The sequence below is a fragment of the Phalacrocorax carbo genome, chromosome 8, assembly GCF_963921805.1.
Source record: "Phalacrocorax carbo chromosome 8, bPhaCar2.1, whole genome shotgun sequence".
Taxonomy (NCBI): Eukaryota; Metazoa; Chordata; class Aves; order Suliformes; family Phalacrocoracidae; genus Phalacrocorax; species Phalacrocorax carbo.
Window position 1 is genome coordinate 14,566,673 of NC_087520.1, and position 18,871 is coordinate 14,585,543.

General features: G+C 42.8%; 1 protein-coding gene across 2 annotated transcripts; it reads left to right on the top strand.

The window, feature by feature from the left end:
• The first annotated feature begins 2,411 nt into the window (after nt 1–2,411).
• DNAJC18 (DnaJ heat shock protein family (Hsp40) member C18) lies at nt 2,412–18,400 on the top strand. 2 transcript variants are annotated; one of them, XM_064458861.1, is made up of 7 exons: nt 2,412–2,559; nt 2,752–2,897; nt 4,068–4,253; nt 7,387–7,499; nt 8,835–8,944; nt 10,982–11,154; nt 15,292–18,400. In XM_064458861.1, the coding sequence occupies exons 1-7, from the start codon at nt 2,522–2,524 to the stop codon at nt 15,414–15,416; spliced, it is 891 nt and encodes a 296-aa protein (XP_064314931.1). In that variant the 5' UTR covers nt 2,412–2,521; the 3' UTR covers nt 15,417–18,400. The 2 variants fall into 2 exon arrangements, with proteins under 2 accessions (XP_064314931.1, XP_064314932.1); XM_064458862.1 differs by having other exon boundaries at nt 15,857–18,400.
• Nucleotides 18,401–18,871: the final 471 nt, after the last annotated feature.

The following is an 18,871-nucleotide window of genomic DNA, read 5'->3' on the forward strand; positions in this document are numbered from 1 at the left end:
GTGTAAAAAGGAGTGGCCATAAGCAAAATGCTAAGCTACTTCAGCTCCTGAAATTTGATAGCCAGAGTTTGCTGGGAGAGCTTCCATCTTCTGTACCACCACCACGATAATGAGAACAGCCCTCTGTTAGGCTCCACAGTGCAGCAGCTCATGTTTGGAGCCAGCTGGTTCACAACCCAAGCTGGCTCAGACCCAGCTGCCAGTCACTTTTACCACCTAGAGCAAAATACATCCTTGTAAGTCCTGCGACCAAGGATGATGGAGATGTCAATACCCATCCTCCACGTGACCCTAAGAGAAACAACGTGCTGTTGGGTATTTCTGGAGGTCCTAACTGCCTTATTCAGTAGCATAATATACTACAGCACTAACTCTGCAACTACCTTTGCCTCTGCCCATCTTCACCATGACTCCCGCTTGCAAGCTTCACCAGCTCCACAGTCAACACAGACCTCCAGAGTACCTCATCTACCCAGCAGCAGTACACCAAGATACTGCCTTCTCCTGACGTAAGCATCCACATCCATCAACACTGAAGGTAAACTGTGAAGTCAAGGAAAAAAAGATTTAGCCAAGCCAAATACACATCACTGCACACGTTCCACACACACCCCCTGCCCCGGTTCAATGAAACATAATAATTGCTGTGCTTTGCAGCTGGCAATTAAATGGTCAGCAAAATAAATGCAACATTTGCATATCTCCTGATAAGATCCAACACACTTTCTGTCTTTAACATACACACCAGGTAGTTTGATAAACTATTTTTTAAAGAAATTAAGCCTTTCTGGTAAAATTCCTGAAAAGTGACATTGCTCTGACATGTGGAAAGCGGACTCCACAATCTGTAAGATTGTAAAGTAGGCATGTTTATTCAGCGCTGGGCAGCATGGGGGGTAGTCCCACCAAAGTCGTGCGCACCTGTGTGATAGTTTGTCTTGGATTTATACAGTAAAGCATTACATATACATAAGATTTCCCAATACGCCTATATATATATATGCATGACCTTTCCCTGCTTTGTATTAAAATTAGCCAAAAAAAGTTATTTCCATAAATCTTTCCCGACTGAGCTTGCGCAGTGCCTCCTCGTGGTGGTCGTCGGGGGTCATAAAGACAAAGGCTGTTGGCTCCTCTTCATCACCGCTAGTAACCTTTTGGTTTTGCGCAGACTCAATTATCTCTTGACACTTGTCCAAACTGCAAAGTCGGTTTTAGCTGATTCTTGAGACAATTTTCTATCCTTATCAGGAATTTGTCCTTTGCAGGTGGATTCCAGGCCTCCTTGCTAATTATTTTACACAGCGGCTAGATAAGCGTTCCGCAACAATTAACTTTCAGCTGGATAAGCATTCAGCAATAGAACAGTTAACTTTTTTTTCCCCCCTTTCAACTCTACTCACCCAGCCTCCACCAGACTGGTGAGTTTGCTTAAGCACAAGATCACAGATGATTCCTAGGTAGGGGGATCCAGATAACTCACAAGTAGGGTTTTAGTCCCAGGAAGACACCACAAAGACAGCTGGTAAGCACCTGTGATATCAGACACCTCAGTAATTGTCAAGCTTTAACTAATCTTCCCTCCACAATGACCTCTGAAAGATGGTCCGATGCTTAATTTTCTTTCCTTTGTGCTCCTTCTTCCCACAGACTCTTGAGGGCCTTGACAAATGACCTGAACCTGCTCCACTCTATAACTGATCCATATAAAAAAGCAATATTCCAACTTTGACCTTGTTCAAAAGAAAGAACAAATAAAAAAATAAACAATAGACATGATGTAACCCCTAACTTAAGAGTCACTGGTGCTCAAGTAAAAGGAGACATCTTCTCCAAGCTGCCATGCTCCTACAAAGCACACTGATGGAAGATACCAACTCCCTCACACCATGACTCCACTCCAAGAGCTCATTAGCCCAGCTTTAATTGGCACATGGGATGAGGGGAAGCACGCAGCAACATTAGCAATGCGTGAATGCAGCTGGAAGGAGTTGCAGGACAAGCTTGTGAGGTGTTTCCAACCACAGGCTTGGTCAGAAGGTGTGGAGCAGGCATTTGTCCAGTCTCTTTCCAGCCTCAACACAATGACCCAAGACCATCTCCCATGGCCCTGCCAACCCATCAGCGCTGTCAGGAAGGAGCTTTCAGTGATGAGACAGCGATGTCGTTCCCTGTCCCAGTCACAGCATTGACCTCACCCTGGTTTAGCCCAGGGCACGCTGCAGCAGGGAGGTGAGGAGCTGAGGCTCGGCCCACACGAACCACCACCGCAGCCCTGAAGGCAATCCCCCGTACTCCCACCGCCTCCCTGGCACCCTATGACGTCACCCTGCCTCGCAATGCGTCACAAGGCCGGCCTGTGCGCGCTGCCCGCTGGGTACTGCAGTCCGTACTCGGGGACTCCCGCACCCAGAGGCCCCCGCGCGGCCACCGCTTCCGCGCACAAAATGGCGGCGCGGGTGGGCAGGGGCGGCGGTTTGTGAGGGGCGGGCGGGTTGCCCCGGGGCTCGCCGCGGCCGCTATGACCTACACGGCGGAGCAGCTGGACGGCGTGCGGCGGTGAGCGCGGCGCGGGGGCTCCGCGGGGACGGGGCCCGGAGAGGAGCGCAGCGCTTGGGGGAGCAGCGGGGGCCGGCTCGGGGGCAGCCGCGGCTCGGTGACAGGCGGCGGGGGGCGATGGGTCTGTGGTGGGGGCCCGCGGCGGTGTCGTGGGGGAGAGGCCGGTAACGATAACCCTGTGTGCGCCTCCAGAATAAAGAGGTGTCGGAACTACTATGAAATCCTGGGGGTGGAGAGGGACGCCAGCGAGGAGGACCTGAAGAAAGCCTACCGCAAACTGGCTCTCAAATTTCACCCTGACAAGAACCGCGCTCCCGGGGCAACGGAAGCTTTTAAAGGTGAGGTGGGGGCTGGGCCGGTTTCGAAGGTGGTAAAGCAAGACTAAAACGAGGACAGACTGCCTCAGACTTACAGTTCTGCGCCTTATATAAAGGCACCATGTGGGCCCATATAGCTTGTCATTTCTGTAGATTTCTGCGCATCTCTACAAAATCCTGCAGCTGGTCAGCAAGATTTGCCTTTTAATCTTCAGAATGCAGATTTCCATTAGAAACAAAGGGAAGCATGTCCCAGATCTCATTCCTAGATACTGTTAAAGGTTCAGAATGATGCTTGGAAATGGTACTGGCGCTGCAGGAGAGTGTGTTGTTGTGTAATCAGTAACTGCTCTGTGTCATAAATAAAATTTTATATATATATGCAAGCATATGAAATCTGAGTCCAATATTCTGTGTCTGGACTTCTCAGTAATGTTGCAGTTTAAACCTGTATCAATAATGTTAGCATGTCAGCTCTTATATCTTTTGCCTTTTCCGTCCTGTGTTGCAGCTGTCTGCAACAGCACTGTAAAGGCAGCATGAGGAAAGTAATATGTTCATTTATAGTCTATTAGAATGAAGAGGTTTTGAAGGACTTTACTTTTTGTTGTGTGTGTGTTAGGGTTGCATTTCTCTGTGAACTTGTTTAGTGCATGTTCTGTCAAAGATCAAGGAAGAAGACAAGCCAAACAAATACTTCTAGGTGGTTTGACATAAAGTGTGAAACAGATGTGCTATACAGCTTCGCAAGCATCTCTGCTGACAGAAAAACTAGGAATATGGTTCTACATTTTAACTAGTCTCCGCAGTTATTAACTGTGTATAGTATATGGAGGTGCACTTCTATATCAATGCTTAGTCTGGTAAAATACTACATTCTCACTCAGTCACTTCACTGAAGTGGACACTCGCACCTCAGCTTTACGAATATTTCACCTCTCTCCATATACCTTAACACTTTTGTTTTTGTCTTGGTTATCAGTGATAGCAGGAAATAGGTTCCATCACAGGTAATGCCAGTGTTGTAACGCTTTTTACAAAGGCAGTTCTTTCAAAAGTAACTTAATCTTTGGTCAGGCACAGATTTTCTATGCCTGTTTGGGATTTTTTGTTACTCTGCTTATAAAAGTCTGAGATCTGGAAATAACACTTGATATGCCTGTGTAACACTTCTTTTAATTCACTTTCCAGCAATAGGCAATGCTTTTGCAGTTCTGAGCAACCCTGAAAAACGGTTACGATACGATGAATTCGGAAGTGACCAAGAGCATGTCAGCACTGGCCAGGCCAGGCACTATAACTACTACACAGAATTTGAAGCAGACATTACACCAGAAGAAATATTCAATGTGTTTTTTGGTGGGCACTTTCCTACAGGTCAGTCTCTGTCTGCAGTGGATTTGAAATGCAATGAACTGACACTAGACCATAAAGGAAGTTCAGCTTGGTACTGCTTAGGAAGTTGATCATATATCTGAAAAGAGTAAAAACTTTTTTGGATTTACTCTTTTCTCCCTTCCTAGCTTTTTATGTCTGGAAAAGCTCCCTTAATGCATAGTTTAAACTTCAGATTTTAGCAACTCTGTTCCCCCAAAAGATGTTGTCAAAGCCCAGCCTTGCTGTCTAGGGATGCTCCCAGGAGACACAGCTGCTGGTGGGATAATGGCTGTTGCTGCTTGTGCAAGTTCCTAACCTCTCAGCAGGGAAAATTTCTGACAATACTAGTTAGAGGTAAGAATATTTTAGTCTGGCAAGGGATTAGGCGGTTTCATTCTTGGGTAGGCAACATTTTATTACCAGCTGTAGCTGAAGACCCTTCTTTTTGTCATTGCTTTTATTCCATCCGTTGTCTGAAGCCAGTAATGGTATGGGAGGTAAAATGAGGTGTGAATGGGAAAGGATCGGGGGTATCTTGGCTGATGGTCTTGTACTTAAGACACCTTACTGCATTCCAGTACAGCATGGCAGCAGCTCCTTGCATTGGGATCTCAGTGCCCCTATAACTAGGAAAACACACGAGTTAATTTGACTTGCAGCAGCTTGCGTACTGTAAAGAAATTAAAACTTCGTAGCTTAGAAAGTGATGCCTGCCAGGAAAGGCTGGCGGTTACTAGATATACAGTATCCAGTAATAGAACAGTAGGTCTGTACCTGTACCAGCTCCATGCGTCTCAGTCTAGCCTTGGCTTTTATATTTGTAGTAAAAATAGAAAGATACTGCAAAATCAATGGAAATACAGCTTTGGATTAAAAGCGAATCTGAAAGGTATGGTGTGCTCAAGGGTTCTCTTGGCAGTATCTAACAAATTGCTTTAGCACTCTTGTAAACTTTCTCACCTCCAAGGCATGTTAGAAAGCAACATATATGCCAATTACTACAGTCTAAAGCTTTAGATACAGGGAATTACTTAGAAGCTCCCCATAACCTTAGTCTGTGTGGTAGCATCTTGCATCACTGGTGACCTCAAATTGTTTGCAAAATTTGATTGGTAGATGTGGAAAGTGAGACAAACTCAGCACGGCATAATTCCACACGGAGTCTGCAAGCTTTCCGTTTCTGACTTTCCAAGAAATTGCACCTGCATGTGCCTTTTGCCTCAGCCAGCAGTGAAGCATTGCCCTCGTGAAATGTGACCGCTGTGTAGCTGCGGGCAACAGGGATGCTTGCATTGGAGGACAAGAAACTGAGGAGCTGTGGGAGGCATTTGGGTACTGGGCATGGCATGTTTAACAGGTAGAGTGACATGAAGAAGTAAATGGGGAATTTTTACTGAAGTGGCAAATAATAAAAAAATAAAAAGATAATTTCATAGTAATAAGTGGTGGTAGTAAAAAATAGTTTCCTCACCAAAAAAATGTTTGGGTCTAAATTTATGTACGTTTTCTTAATCTAAAAGTGAGTTTTAAATTAGTGAAAATAGTTGGTTGGATAGTTTTCCAAATAGGTAAAGTCCACATAGTTTTTACTTAGCAAGACAATTACTGCTAAGAGGGTGTCCAGATAGTTGATATCAAGAGAACCTTTTTTTAAACTGTCATAAAGTTAAGTAGGACTTGTGCTAAGCTGCAGTATTGTGCTGATTTTTGTTTTGTGATGCCTTGCTATGACCAAACTTTCTGGAAAACTGAATAAGAAATTTTGGTGTTAGGGTAAACTCATCTGTATAGCTTTTGTGGGCAGGTCCATGACTTTGTTTTTACCATGCATTTTTCCTCTATGGATATTCAGTGGAAAAACACTGGAGTGTTGAATGTCATAAGTCTAAAAGGAGACTGTCCACATGGCATGGTGTTGCACTTATAAAAAGCAGAGGCTGCAAGCTGAACTTCCTTCTCATAAAAAATAAATGCACATGGAAGGAAAGTAAGTGCTGGAAGAAATTCTTTGAGAAACTTCGGATTTGGGAAAACTTTTTCCTAGGCACCATGCAAAAGCCATTCTTCCTTTCCCATGCTTGCTTCTGTTTTTTCACAGCTTAATAAAATATTCTCTGAGTAGTGTTGAATGATAGAAACAACCTTTCTTTTTCAAGAAATAAACTTTTGTTCTTCAGCCTCATTTGGCCCTCTGTTGGAGCTCTGACTGCAAACATGCCCTGACCCTTGGAAAAAGTCTGTGAACAAGCAATGAATGAAACAGGTGTTTTAACACAGTGGCAAAGATCAATTCTGCCCAGGTTTCTTGCAGAATTCTTTGGGACATTCAGAGAAAGGGCAGTATAAGAGTGTAAAATAATGTGACATCTTTCCCAGGGCTTAAAAATAGATTTGCATTTCTGCTCTCATGATAAGGCCATAAATTTAAATTCTCTAATACAAATGCATTCTGAATTTCAAAACAGGAGAGCACAGATATTATTAAGATATTCATATGGTGATAAAATCGGGGTCGAAGCTTCAAATCGAAACAGCATATGCAATTCTTACCTCATTTTAGAATTTTTAAAAATAAATCAACTACATCCAGTGCACAAGAAAGGAAATCATGAATTGTACTCTTAAGTATTTTTAAAATATATTTCCTTATTATAGAGTCATTAAGTGAAACTATTGGTAGCTTGAAGAAAGAGGAAGTAGAAGTGAGTGTAGAAGACCACATTCAGTAATTATGGGAAGCCATAATTCATGGCCTGACTCTGGTGAAGCAAGTTAATTTTTTTGCCTAAAGCCTGGGGATGCAACACAAGCTATGGCTTTGCAAGTGCATGTGACAAAAACAATATCAAAATATGAGATACAATAATAAAAAGCATAGCATGTTTCTGCAGTTTGATTTAAATTAAGATGGACTTGGGGCAAACTTTGCAACTTCTCTGGTACACTTTTTGGAAATACATTATTTTGACATTTAAATCTGAGGTGTGTTTGTGCTTTTTAATCTGAGGTCTCAACAACTGTTACTCAGGCCATGTAGTATAAGCCTGGATAGTTAACTAGAAACTCTGAGAAATATAGGTGAGTGCCAGCAACTGGATGAAAATCATGACTCTCGCTTCATTTCATTTAACAGGAAATATCCATATGTTCTCAAATGTAGCCAGAGATGCGCACTATTATCCACGGAGGCAGCGAAATGAAAGAGCATGGACGCAGGAGCAAGAGGAGGAAGAAAACAGGCCACAGGTAGCCAGGAGGAGGGATGTTTTGGGCTTAAATATTCCACCAGGGTGAGGGGTCCACTCACACGTATCTGAGGCAGGGACTGACTTTACCATTCTTAAATGCTTAGTGTCTCTCCTCAGGTGCTGCAGCCAAAATGAATGTTTTCAAAAGTAACTAGATTGTCTTTTATTAATCACTACTTTTAAAATACATTGTGTTGATAGGATGACAGGCCCTGGGGTTTTTGTCACCAAGTGTTTTGCAGGTGCTTTCTTTTTGTAAGCTCTAATGGCTTGGTAATCCAAAAACAATTAGTCCAAATGTGGACTGATAACAGATGTGGAAAGACTGGCTTGTTCTCATGGTGTATTTAATCCTTCCATAAATTAGCACAAAACTTCTGCCCAGGTGCTTCACAGGCTTCTTCCAGCCCTGGGGCAGAATGTGTCTGGGATACTTTTCTACCAGCTGAAACCTCCAGATGAGTCACAAGGTGTTGTTTCTTCCTAGTGCACATATACACATGCCACCTGCCTTGGAAAAATGTTCCTCTGGAGGCACTCTGTTAACCTGACGAGATCATTCTCCAAGGAAGATTAATTTTTCCCTATAAGTCTCTTATAGTCAGGCTCTGAAAAAAAAAAAGGCTTGTGCAGCCTACAGACAGCTAAGCTAGGGCAAATGCGTCCCACTTACTACCATGTCAGGTATCCTTGTTGCTGTCCTAGGGCAGAGGGCGAAGCCTAAATAGCAGCCTATTATATTTTGCTCCTGATTAGAAAAGGCATTTTAGAAGTCAGTTTAGAAATCAAATGAAGAGTAGAACTAAAGATCTGTGGTATCTCAGGTGCTTTTTCCCCACTCTTTTGTTCTACTAAATTCATTCAAACAAAAAAACCAAGTGCTTGCATCCTGTCCCAAGTTACACTGCATATGGTCCCTTAACCCTTTACTTTTCAGCCATTTTATCCAGTCTCTGAACAGAGATTGAGATTTTTAGAATGCAAGAAGCAAACTTCAGAAGATGCATGGAAAGCCCTAGGCACAAATGAGAATTGCAACGTATTCCTTCAGTTGGGATTGTCAGCTGGTCACTGACAGGTACAGTGCTGTGGGTATCTATTGCCCCGTGAAGGAAGCTGTAGATGAAAGAGATGTCATTAAAATATCATTGAAAGAAGATGGCTTTTCTGAGATTATTAATAATTCGAAAATTCAAAAGTACTTCCTCTTTTTTTTCTTTTCAGTTTACATTTAATACATTGTTGATCTATGATAGATAGCCTGGTTTCTGTGAACAGATGCATCCTTTTCCATCTATATATTTTCTTGACTACTAATTGTTGTTCTTTTCAGAATTCATATTCTGCATTTATTCAGTTGATGCCAGTTTTCATAATAATAATAGTATCAGTTGTAACTCAGCTGATGGCCACAAACCCACCCTACAGCCTATTCTACAAATCGTAAGTAATTTAAAAACACATATTTGGGGTCTTTGGTGTTTGTGATAAGGAGGTGGACAGAGTTGGACTTGATAGCAAGATGCATGTTAGTGTTCTGTTCTGCTCTTTCTAGAAAGCATTATTGATTTGTAAATAAGGAAATACCAACAGCCTCTACTGATGAGTTTTTCTAAGCGTTATCACTATGAAGTTAACTATGGTGTGCTTTATTGTACTGTGTGCTGAACAAATAGAGGCACTGAGGCAGAAAACTTTCTCAACTGGTGTGAGATGTTTCTGCACAGTGATACAGTATCTGTCATATGCACGTGGGTGTAGACCTCAGCTGCAGTGCTGATCAGCCTGTGGTCTGCCCAGCCCCCAGGGACCTGTGGACCACCACTGAGGTTCCTGTGTAAAGCAATTAAAAAAAGAAAGCCTACAATTCACAGGATAAATCCAAATCTGCTCTAGAGCCTGAATTCCATGGAAGAATTGTCAAGCTTCACAGATCATTAAAGCCTTGAAATGCCCTGGTTTAACATCTATAAAGAAGCAGGGCCCCAGGGTTGCAGAGGGCAAACTGAACTGGTCAGCTCTGGAAGCAGAAGGAACACAAACAGGCGGGCCGTGGTCTGAGCTTGTGGGGCAGAGGAAAACACACTTGCTCCTCTCAGCATCCAGTGTTGGAAGGAGGGAAGCGCTCTAGTGGGGAAGAGCTAAGTTCAGTCACCTTCACTGGCTCTTGCAGAGATGGGAGTGGGAATCAGCAGGTTTTGGAGAACATGCTGCACATAGCAGTAGCAGAGTGCTCCAGACACTCCCCTTGCTCCCTCCTAGGAGGAAGGCTACTTAGGTTTAGGTCCGTATCATCTCCACTGTCATAGTAGCCCAACACCCTTTATCGTTTTTCACCACAAGATGTCAGTGTGTAAGTCTAGTGTAAGAACAGGAGGGTGGTTGTTTTTTGGGTGCGTTTTTTTTCCAGAGTGTTTTTGCTATCTGCCAGTCCCATGTGAAACCTCCCACACTGCCCCCAGAGCAGCTAATCTCTCCTGTTTTTCTTCACTAGCTCCCCTTCTGCTGTTGATTTGAGATAGTCAGGCCTGAGCCTGGGACAGTTATGTTCTTTCTTTAAATCATATCCTTAAAAACGAAGAGCCTGAAAACTAAAAGAAATTGTTTATATAAACAGACCATACACCTCTGGGACACAGCAAGAGAGGAGGACAAGAAGAATCCAGGAAATAGAAGGGGCAAACTGGATTCCACTGAGTAGAGTGTAACCTTTGTGTTTTGGCTGCCTGCCTCTTTTTCTGGGCAGTGATTTCAAAAAACGCCTGGGTATCTTTGGTCAAATAAGGAAATTCAGTATAAGAGTATAGTTTAATCCAGTGGCTGTATCAGAGTGGATAATTCTACCTACAGGATACTTTTGGGGATATTCTGTGCCCCACTTCATTACTGATGATTATAAAACACTAAAGGAAAGCGTAACTAGAATCTCCCTTGCTAATTTTTATTTCAACTAAAGGATCCAGAAATCGGGAAAATCCAGATGCAATTGCATTGTGACCTAAGCAATACTAGGGCCATATGCCTTTCCTATAATCTCTATGTTTCTTGTCAATTCCCATGGTTTTTTGGATCTAGCTTGCCAGAAATTACCAGCAAACAGAAGAAAGTGTGTGGAGCTTCCATTCACAGATAGAATTTGCTCTTATGTTTTGGAAGTGTCTTGACAGAGCTCTTGAGAGCAAACACAGTATTGGGCAGGAACAGTGTCAGCTTGGAGTCAGTTCTTTGCAGATATCTCCAAATATTAGATATTTTCCTGTGGTTTTTAGCAGGGGAGGTGAATTCTGTTGTAGTGCACAGGTTGCGGTGCCCAAGACTTGTCATTTCCTTATTGGATGGTTGAGGGAGCTGTAGTCCTGGAGAAAGTAAGTGTAAAATTGTAAATACTGTCTTCTGGAAATGCTAATAGAGAGAAACATTTCTTGATTTATTTATATTTGAACTGCTAAAAAATCTGTTTTCTCCATGATGTTTTCACAGGTCCATAGGCCATGTTATTAGTAGAGAAACAGAGAACTTGCAGGTGCCTTACTATGTCGACAAAAACTTTGAAAGGAATTATCAAGGAGCAGAACTTCAAGAGCTAGAGAAAACTGTTGAAAAGGATTACATAGACTATATTCAGACCAGCTGCTGGAAGGAGAAACAGCAAAGTAAGTTATTTTTGTTACACGTGTGTGCCTACAACCCATCAGTAATTGTATGGTGGCTGTGCTTCACAAAGCACTGCCATTTTTAGCCTCATTTTCCGATGCATTTAATGTCTCAAACACTGGTATTTCTCACATCTGCTCCTAACATTGAATTTTCTATTCTTGAGGGTCTGTCAAAATTCACTTCCGGTGATTCTGAGAGACAAGTAGAAAGTAGATTTCACCGTTTGAGGCAGTTTTTTTCCACTCAGCTTTTATGCTTGAATAACTCATATTGATGATGTTTTAAATGTGTAATCCACCACATTTATCTAGGTCTGACAGATTGCTAGGGCAAGAAAAGATCTTGAGACCTCACCCATTTCATGTTTCCTTTGCTAGAGCAGAATTATTTCTGCTTCCACTGGCTCCACGAGAAGATTACGTAACTTTTTCTTCAAAACTTCATAAGGAGGAAGGCTTGTAGCCTATTCAGGTGCTTTTGGTAATCTTGCAGTGGACTGTGTTACTGGTATCAGTTTTCAAACAGCATGCTTCTGTACTTGTTTTGTGCACTTATTTGCATTTGCTATCTTTAGATGAGTTTGAGATCGTGGTTTTCACCATAGTCAAGATTGTCTTTTAGAAACTAGAATTGAAGGGAGAACACAAAAATGTGAGCATTCAAAACTGTTATTCTCACAGCAGCCCTAAGTTGATCAGTGGCACGTATAAAGGCATGTATTTTAACCCCATATTGTATTATTTGTTAATTATTACTCTTCTAGTTCATTTAAAATAGAGCAAATCCCTGCTGCTTTTGTAACTACAAAAGAGCAGAAATCAGATTACAGGGACTAGCTGCATTTGGGATGTTGTGACTGATTTTTTTATCTCAGCTGAAGAACTCAGCACCTTAAAATGAGGAAACACAAACTACTGCTGTGCATGAAGGAAACTGGAAGTTTTTTCTGTGTAAATGTTTAATAGCAGCAGGCAAGATGGTTTCAGTCAGGCTTTCTGAATTGTGCCATGTAAAACAGTCCTCAGCACACAAGTAAAAAGTGACTTTGCACTTGTTTACAGTTTCCTTATTAATTATAGTAGCGTATACTTTGTCTAAACAAGACTTGTTTAGTCCTGTGCTAGACATAACAGTAGTGTTGCTGACTCCAAACTATTTACAGGTTTTTAATGGGAAAGGTTGTTCTGTTTTAATTCAAAGACTGTTTTGTTTTATTTTGCATAAAAGTTACCAATCTTGCTTTTAAAGAGAAATATACAGATGTAAGCTCTGATGTTAAAAAAATAAAAGAACCCATAGTGAAAGACCATAAAAATCCCAAACAGTCCCTTAGTTTTTTGTGTGCTTGACTTGTGATCTCTGAGCTTCTGTGGCTGGCAATAGCAGCCTCTAGGTGTAATGTGGCTGTTAATAACCATAAATGTAGGCTTCATGCATAGGCTTGCTATAGGGATAGAATTTATTTCTTACTGGAAAAAAATCATTGACCTTGTTCAACTGAAATTTGCCGTATTGCCTCTTTCACATAGATCTTGAGCTACTCCAAAATGGGCACCAGGGTTAGCAAGTCAGAGAGGCGGAGAGAATCCAGCATTGAATGCCAAGTAACACCTGCAAAACAGTGCTCCTCTGGAGCTTTTTACACTCAGAGACTTTATTAGTCACACATCTGCAAATATATTTACAAGGTCCACAGTTAGCAGTAGCCTGAGGAGACCACTGCAATTAGAAAAAAAAAAATTTCAGAATGACTACCATCTAGGCCAGCAAGCAGGTAATGAGCAGAGCTGAGACTGTGCTAACTTTAGTACAGCCAAGTCTGTAAAAATAAACTGTGAATACAAGATGGAGTGCTGGGGAAAAGTTCTCTAGAGATGTTGAGACAGGTCTTAGTCAGCTGTTGCTTCATAACTTTGGTCCATTAACTCTTGTTTAAGTGTTTAACTGCATGTGATCAACTTTTTTTTTGTCAGTTGAATGTCTGTTAATAGTATGTTTTGTTTACTGAGGGTGCCTTTCTCTTTAGCACCAGCAAAATGTACATAGTTATATAGCAACAGTCTGATTTTTTTTTTTTAGTCCTTGATGTTACCTGGTGTACAACTACCGTAATGAAAACTTGAGAAGTAACTGATGCATCGCTATCTTGTTCAGCCAGTCGCTTTTATACTGCTGCAGTAGACAGTGTTCCTCCCTTCACAGCAGAATAGCGTGTAAAAGTTGCATATGCTGTGGTTTTTATCTTCTGAAATCTTTGATAGTTAAGTACAAAAGGTACGTCCCAGGTTTTTACGGGAGACTGTTCAGCTGTGATAGCACAATTGTAGAGTAAGACTCTACAGTCCAAGCCAGAGAAAATTCCAGAGAGGCAACTGAAAACAGAGGAGGAGGACACGTAGTTGGAATTAGGTGTATTAGGAGTTCCTTAAATAGAAAAAGTACAAAGGAACAACTCTATGTAAAAGATCAAAAAACATAAGAAACCAACGTGACAGAATGAATGCTGTCAGAAGTGCAAGCATCTGCATTGAATATATTTGCCCAGCTGGATAAGTGTAAGCTAAGATTCCTCACCGCAGAACTCCAAAAGCTGTGGACTTGGAGACAATTACCCAAGTCTAGTTTTGCTGAAGGCTGTGTGCCCAGCACTACTTGAGTGGCATTTTTGTTATAAATCCTGACAATTGATTTCTGATCTAAAATAAAATGTTTATGCCTGTCAGTTTGTAAAGCTTTTCAGTAAACAGGTGTAGGATTAAATGGCTTTACATTTCAGTGGGACATGGACGGAGGATGTAAGGCATGAAAGGACTTACTGAAGTTTCATTCAGAGTGGAAGGTTTTGTAAAATGAGAGACTTGTAAGATACACAAAAACTCTTTGAAAAATTGAGTGTCACCAGGTAGCCTGTGCTTAGGGAAATTTTGACCTTTTCAGAAACAAATTACTGCTAGTCACTTCAGTGCATCTAATCCTGGATCTAAATTATTCTTCAGGGAGGAAGCTATATTAAGACTTCCTTAGCTAATCAGCAAAAGACACTTTTCTGAATTACTGGGGGGAAATAATTTAAACAATGGGATTATTTGAGTTTTGAGAAAAAGGGGAACAATAAGCAAAGTACATTTGAGGTTGTATTGTTAATGAATGGGCACAGAGGCCTTTCAGACGAGTCCCTCAGCTAGCTGTTCACCTTCCTATACTCAATACCAAAAAAAAAAAATTATAATGCCTTCTGGGCAAACCCCTTGCCAGACAGGGTTTGAATTCTGAGAAGTGCAACATCAAAAAACCAGTTACCTATACCTTAAAGTATATATTTGGATGGATGCTCTGGGCCCTTGCAGAACAGATCTGCCAAAAGCATGGCATTTTTCAGTTACGTGGGCAGGGGTGTATGTCTTGTAGTTCCTGCTTAGCTTATGAGGCTGCAGACAGCTGACACAGCCCCGAGGCAGGGATAGGAAAAGTAGTCACAAGGTTCCCTTTCCTTCTAGCTTGTCATTTAAATACCACTGAGAGGGGCAGAGTAACCCCCCTCCGCCAGTCTGTGCCCACTGATACCTCCACAAGGATCAACGAACAATGAGATGAGATCTAATTCACATGCAGATAGCGGTATTGCCTAAGACACCTTCTGTATCCTACTAGCCCCTTTTTATGCACCATTAGTTTAAATAAATGTGTATATTTTAAAGTAATCACCTATTCTTTAGATCATTATTGTAATTTTAAATCTTATGTGACTTCTAAGCTATATTTTTATAGTTTGTGTTTTCTTTGTCAACAGTAATAATCTTAATTTTTGTTTTGGTTATTGTCCTACTAGTGTACTGGTAGAGAGGGTTATTATATATATATATATAAAATATATATATAATGTATATATTAACAGTTATAATAACTGTTTGAGTTTTTGAGCAATTATAAAGATACTGTTTTCTTAAGCAGCCAGCCTGGTTAAACCTGATGGCCTTTCTTTAAAGAAAGTTGTTAACATGCCCAGTTTCACTGAAACAAGGTGAATTAAAAAAAAAAAAAAAGAAGCCACAGGGATAACAAAGCACTGACAAACAGTTAAGTAAAGTAGGCTCACAACTTCATCCTAATATATGGGGTTTTTTATCTTTCAGAGTCTGATTTGTCAAATTTGGCCAAGCTATACAGAGATGAGCGATTAAAACAGAAAGCAGAATCGCTGAAACTTGAGCACTGTGAGAAGCTCTCCAGTCTGATCGGGATGCACAAAGGGGGCTGACCGGGACACACGTGTTCTGTAGTTTTATTTATTGCTGTTTTAACTTATGGTTTTTATTTTCCTTTGTATATAAAGGGAAGGAGTTTATTGTAAAGAGTCTGAACATTCGATTCCTTCTGCATATAGTGCAGAGATGGGCCAACACAAGCTGTAGGGCTAGTGTTTGCTGTAATATGCTGTACACTACATTTGGTTCTAAGGACCAGTGGCACTTTGTAAATTAATTCCCTGGGAAATGCTATTAGTTTGGAACCTGTCTTCGTTGGTAGTTCATCTGCCATCCAAACAGCGTATGCTTCCCGGGAGAGCAGACAAATGTCCCAGCTTTCTGTATTTTATATGGACCTGCAATTCACTCGATCATACAAGCAGCATAGTTCTCAGTATTAAGTGCGCTAGCCTTCTGTACTGATACCAAGTGGATGTCCTTGCTTCTACAGTGGTTTGTAATGAGAATGTAGATGGAAGGCGGCATGTTTCCTCTTCAAGTGTAATATGCAATGCATACTTCAGAAGTGTCAAGTATCTGCTTCAGGTGAGCACTTGAGCACACTCCCAGCTTTCCCTGCCATCAATGGGACGTAACCCTGTGCTTGTCTGACTGTGGGCCCTGCCCATTCTGTTCCTTGGTGAGACAACACGCCGAGATGCCAACAGCGACATCGGACAAGAAGATGAGGGGCTGTGAATGGCACCAATTCCAATGTCTGCGAAACTGTAAAGAAAGGACAACCATATTTATTTTCTCATATGTTTTCAGTGGCTTTTTTTTAAGCTGGCTGTTTAATTCTGACTTTTATCTGCAGACTCTTCTCTCCAGCTGTTACAGGGGTCCTGCTTTTTCTGGTACAGTTTTGATGTAGCATATTTTTACTCTGTTAAGCAGTTATGAATGTTTCACTGTAGAGATTAGCAGTGCAAAGAAAAAGATCCACGTAGTACTGTCCTGTTTTTTCTTGATCCTCCTTTACAAAACCAGGCATTTAAAGGCAGGTTAAGGATGGGTTATACTCAGCAGCAGCAGAGAACAGTGTTACGCCGGCTGAGTATTAACTTCCTGAGCCGGTTTCTCTGGTGGCGTGCTGCGGGTGCATACCACATGTGGAACAAACTGTTCTTACAAAGGACATCTCCGAGCATTGCGGGCACTGGAGGTGCAGGCTTCTGCCCTACGTCCCTGATGTGGAGACTTAGCGTAGCCACAGCAGAGGCGGTGCTCACCTCTCTGATGTGGAGGTACGTGTCTATTAAAACTCAGCAAGTCTCTGGTTTTGCCCCCATTCCTAAAACTTGCTATGAGTAGCACAGGATGCCACAGATGGCCTTGGCTTAAACCTAGGAAGCGAAGTGCTCAAAAGCTTGAGATATGCCAGAATTAAAATTGCCTCTAAAGCTTAGGCTTCAAGTCTCCATGTGCCTGGGCATTACAGTGCACGGGCATTACAGTGCAGTCACATCTTAGTGCTCTGCCCATGCACTGAGAGTGTCCCGTTGGCGTGGTGCACCAGGCAGCTGGTACCAAGAGCAGAGAACCGGGACCACAGGTACCAGAAAGTGTCCTAGTGGTGTCCCTGTTCTGTCCGTGGCGGTGACGGGAGGCTGGGCAGCAAAGTAGGAGCTGGGAGCAGCAGGAAGAGAAGCTTTTCTGGTGATCTGCACCAGAGGGGAGGTGTTTGTCTTGGGTTTCAAGAGTTGGTGCTTCTGCAGATAAGATAGATGTACATGTCCCCTATATGATTACACCATAGCAACCACAGCAATGTTGCTGCTATGAAATGGTGGTGTGTTTAAAAAAAATTAACAACGTAGTGACTCCTTAAAATAGCATTTTCATGTTAATGTTTGTTCCCTATCAAGGACCGCTTGGGGAAGCTGAGCAGAGTTTGTCAGCCACTCGGGGCAGGAAGAACACCAGTAAAAATGGCATTTAGAGGGGACTGTTGTGAAACACGTTTTAGTGTGAGAGTCTGTAAGGGCAAAAGTGTTTAGTTTGATTATTCTAGATTGATAATGTGGCTGGCAGTAGGACAGGTGGCCTTAATTCTGGTATTTCCCAGATTTGAGCTCATAATATGAGTATGTATAAAAAGCAAAATTCTTTTAATGTTGCTTTTTATATATTAAATAATTTGTAGACTATATTTGAAATGTGTTAACATGGTTGGACTTTGTTCCAGGTTTGGTATCTTCCCTGTCATTCCTGTTTGACTCCCATGGCTGAAAGCGATATAGGTGGGAAGACCAAGCACAACAACTTTATTGGACCTGTGATGTCCTGTATGGAGCTTGAATTCATACATAGTATTTTGCACTTAAAATAGATTGCACCTTTCATCCAAAGATTTCAGAGTGCTTTATGGAGGTGGGAGGCCACCTGTGAGAAGCACAAAAGTCTTCTCTGTGACTAGGAAAGAGGCCAGGATGAAGCAGAAAATAAGACTGAAAGGTAAAAATATTTCAAATAGCAATAAGATGTTCTTTGTTCATAATCAGTCAAGGGTGTTATGGATGACTCTTTGCATGCCAGTGTTGTGTGCTGTGAAGAAGGGCATTTGGCTCTAAAATGTCTTCGGTGATAAAGAATTACTCACGATTATGTAAAGCACTGGCATCCTGCTCAATAAGGGGGGAAAAGAAGAAAAAGTGAAAATCTTATCTTGTGGCTGTTGAAGTGCATTGCTGTTGTTAACCAAAGGTTACTTGCCAAAATGCGATTGACTTCTAGTTATTTCTTGGGTCCCTAAAGGGAGAAGAAGGTGTTCTGTGAGCAGGCCAGGTTCACCTGGAGTGAGCACCTGGTGGTGCCAGCCATGCCGTGTTCCCCGTGTGTGGCAGTGCTGTGGGGTGCTCCTATTTCGTGGAGAATACCAGGGACTTGCAAATGGGCTTGTGTGTGTATATATATATAATTTGTTTTTTAATGAAACACTTGACATTTCTGTGCCTGTCTGTACTGTGGTAAAAAACCTGACTTTGAAACAAGAGCTAATCATGCTGTCGGGGAGTTTGTTCCATGTGAAATGGAGGCGGGCACTGAGCTCACGGCTGTCCCCGAGGCGGCGGCTCGCCCGGCAGAGCCGCGGGTGCTCCCCAGGGCCTTCCTGGGTCTCGGAGACGTGACCGTGACCCCGCCGCCGCCGTGCCGCTCCGGGCCGGGGGGCGCCGGCGCATTCCCCGCCGCGGCCCCTTTAAGAGGAGGCAGGCGCGCGCGTTGCTACGAGACGGGGAAGGCCGGGCGGCGGCCGCCATTTACCGTGGGGGGTGCGGGAGGTGGCGGCGGGGGCCGAGGCCTGGGGCTGCCGCGGCACCTCGCCGGCGCCGATCACCGTGTCCTCGCCCTGCCCTGGCCCCCGTGGTGGGGGCGCCCGCCCGGGCAGCGGGGTCGGAACCTCCGCGTCCCGGCCCCAAAACAGCACCTGCGGGGCCGGCAGGATCCTCCCGCCCCGCTGCGGGCC

Coding starts and splice junctions, on each gene's coding strand:
- DNAJC18 (XM_064458861.1), top strand. CDS start 2,522: ATGACCTACACGGCGGAGCAGCTGGACGGCGTGCGGCG. Junction 2,560..2,751: donor CAGCTGGACGGCGTGCGGCG/GTGAGCGCGGCG, acceptor GTGCGCCTCCAG/AATAAAGAGGTGTCGGAACT. Junction 8,945..10,981: donor TACAGCCTATTCTACAAATC/GTAAGTAATTTA, acceptor ATGTTTTCACAG/GTCCATAGGCCATGTTATTA.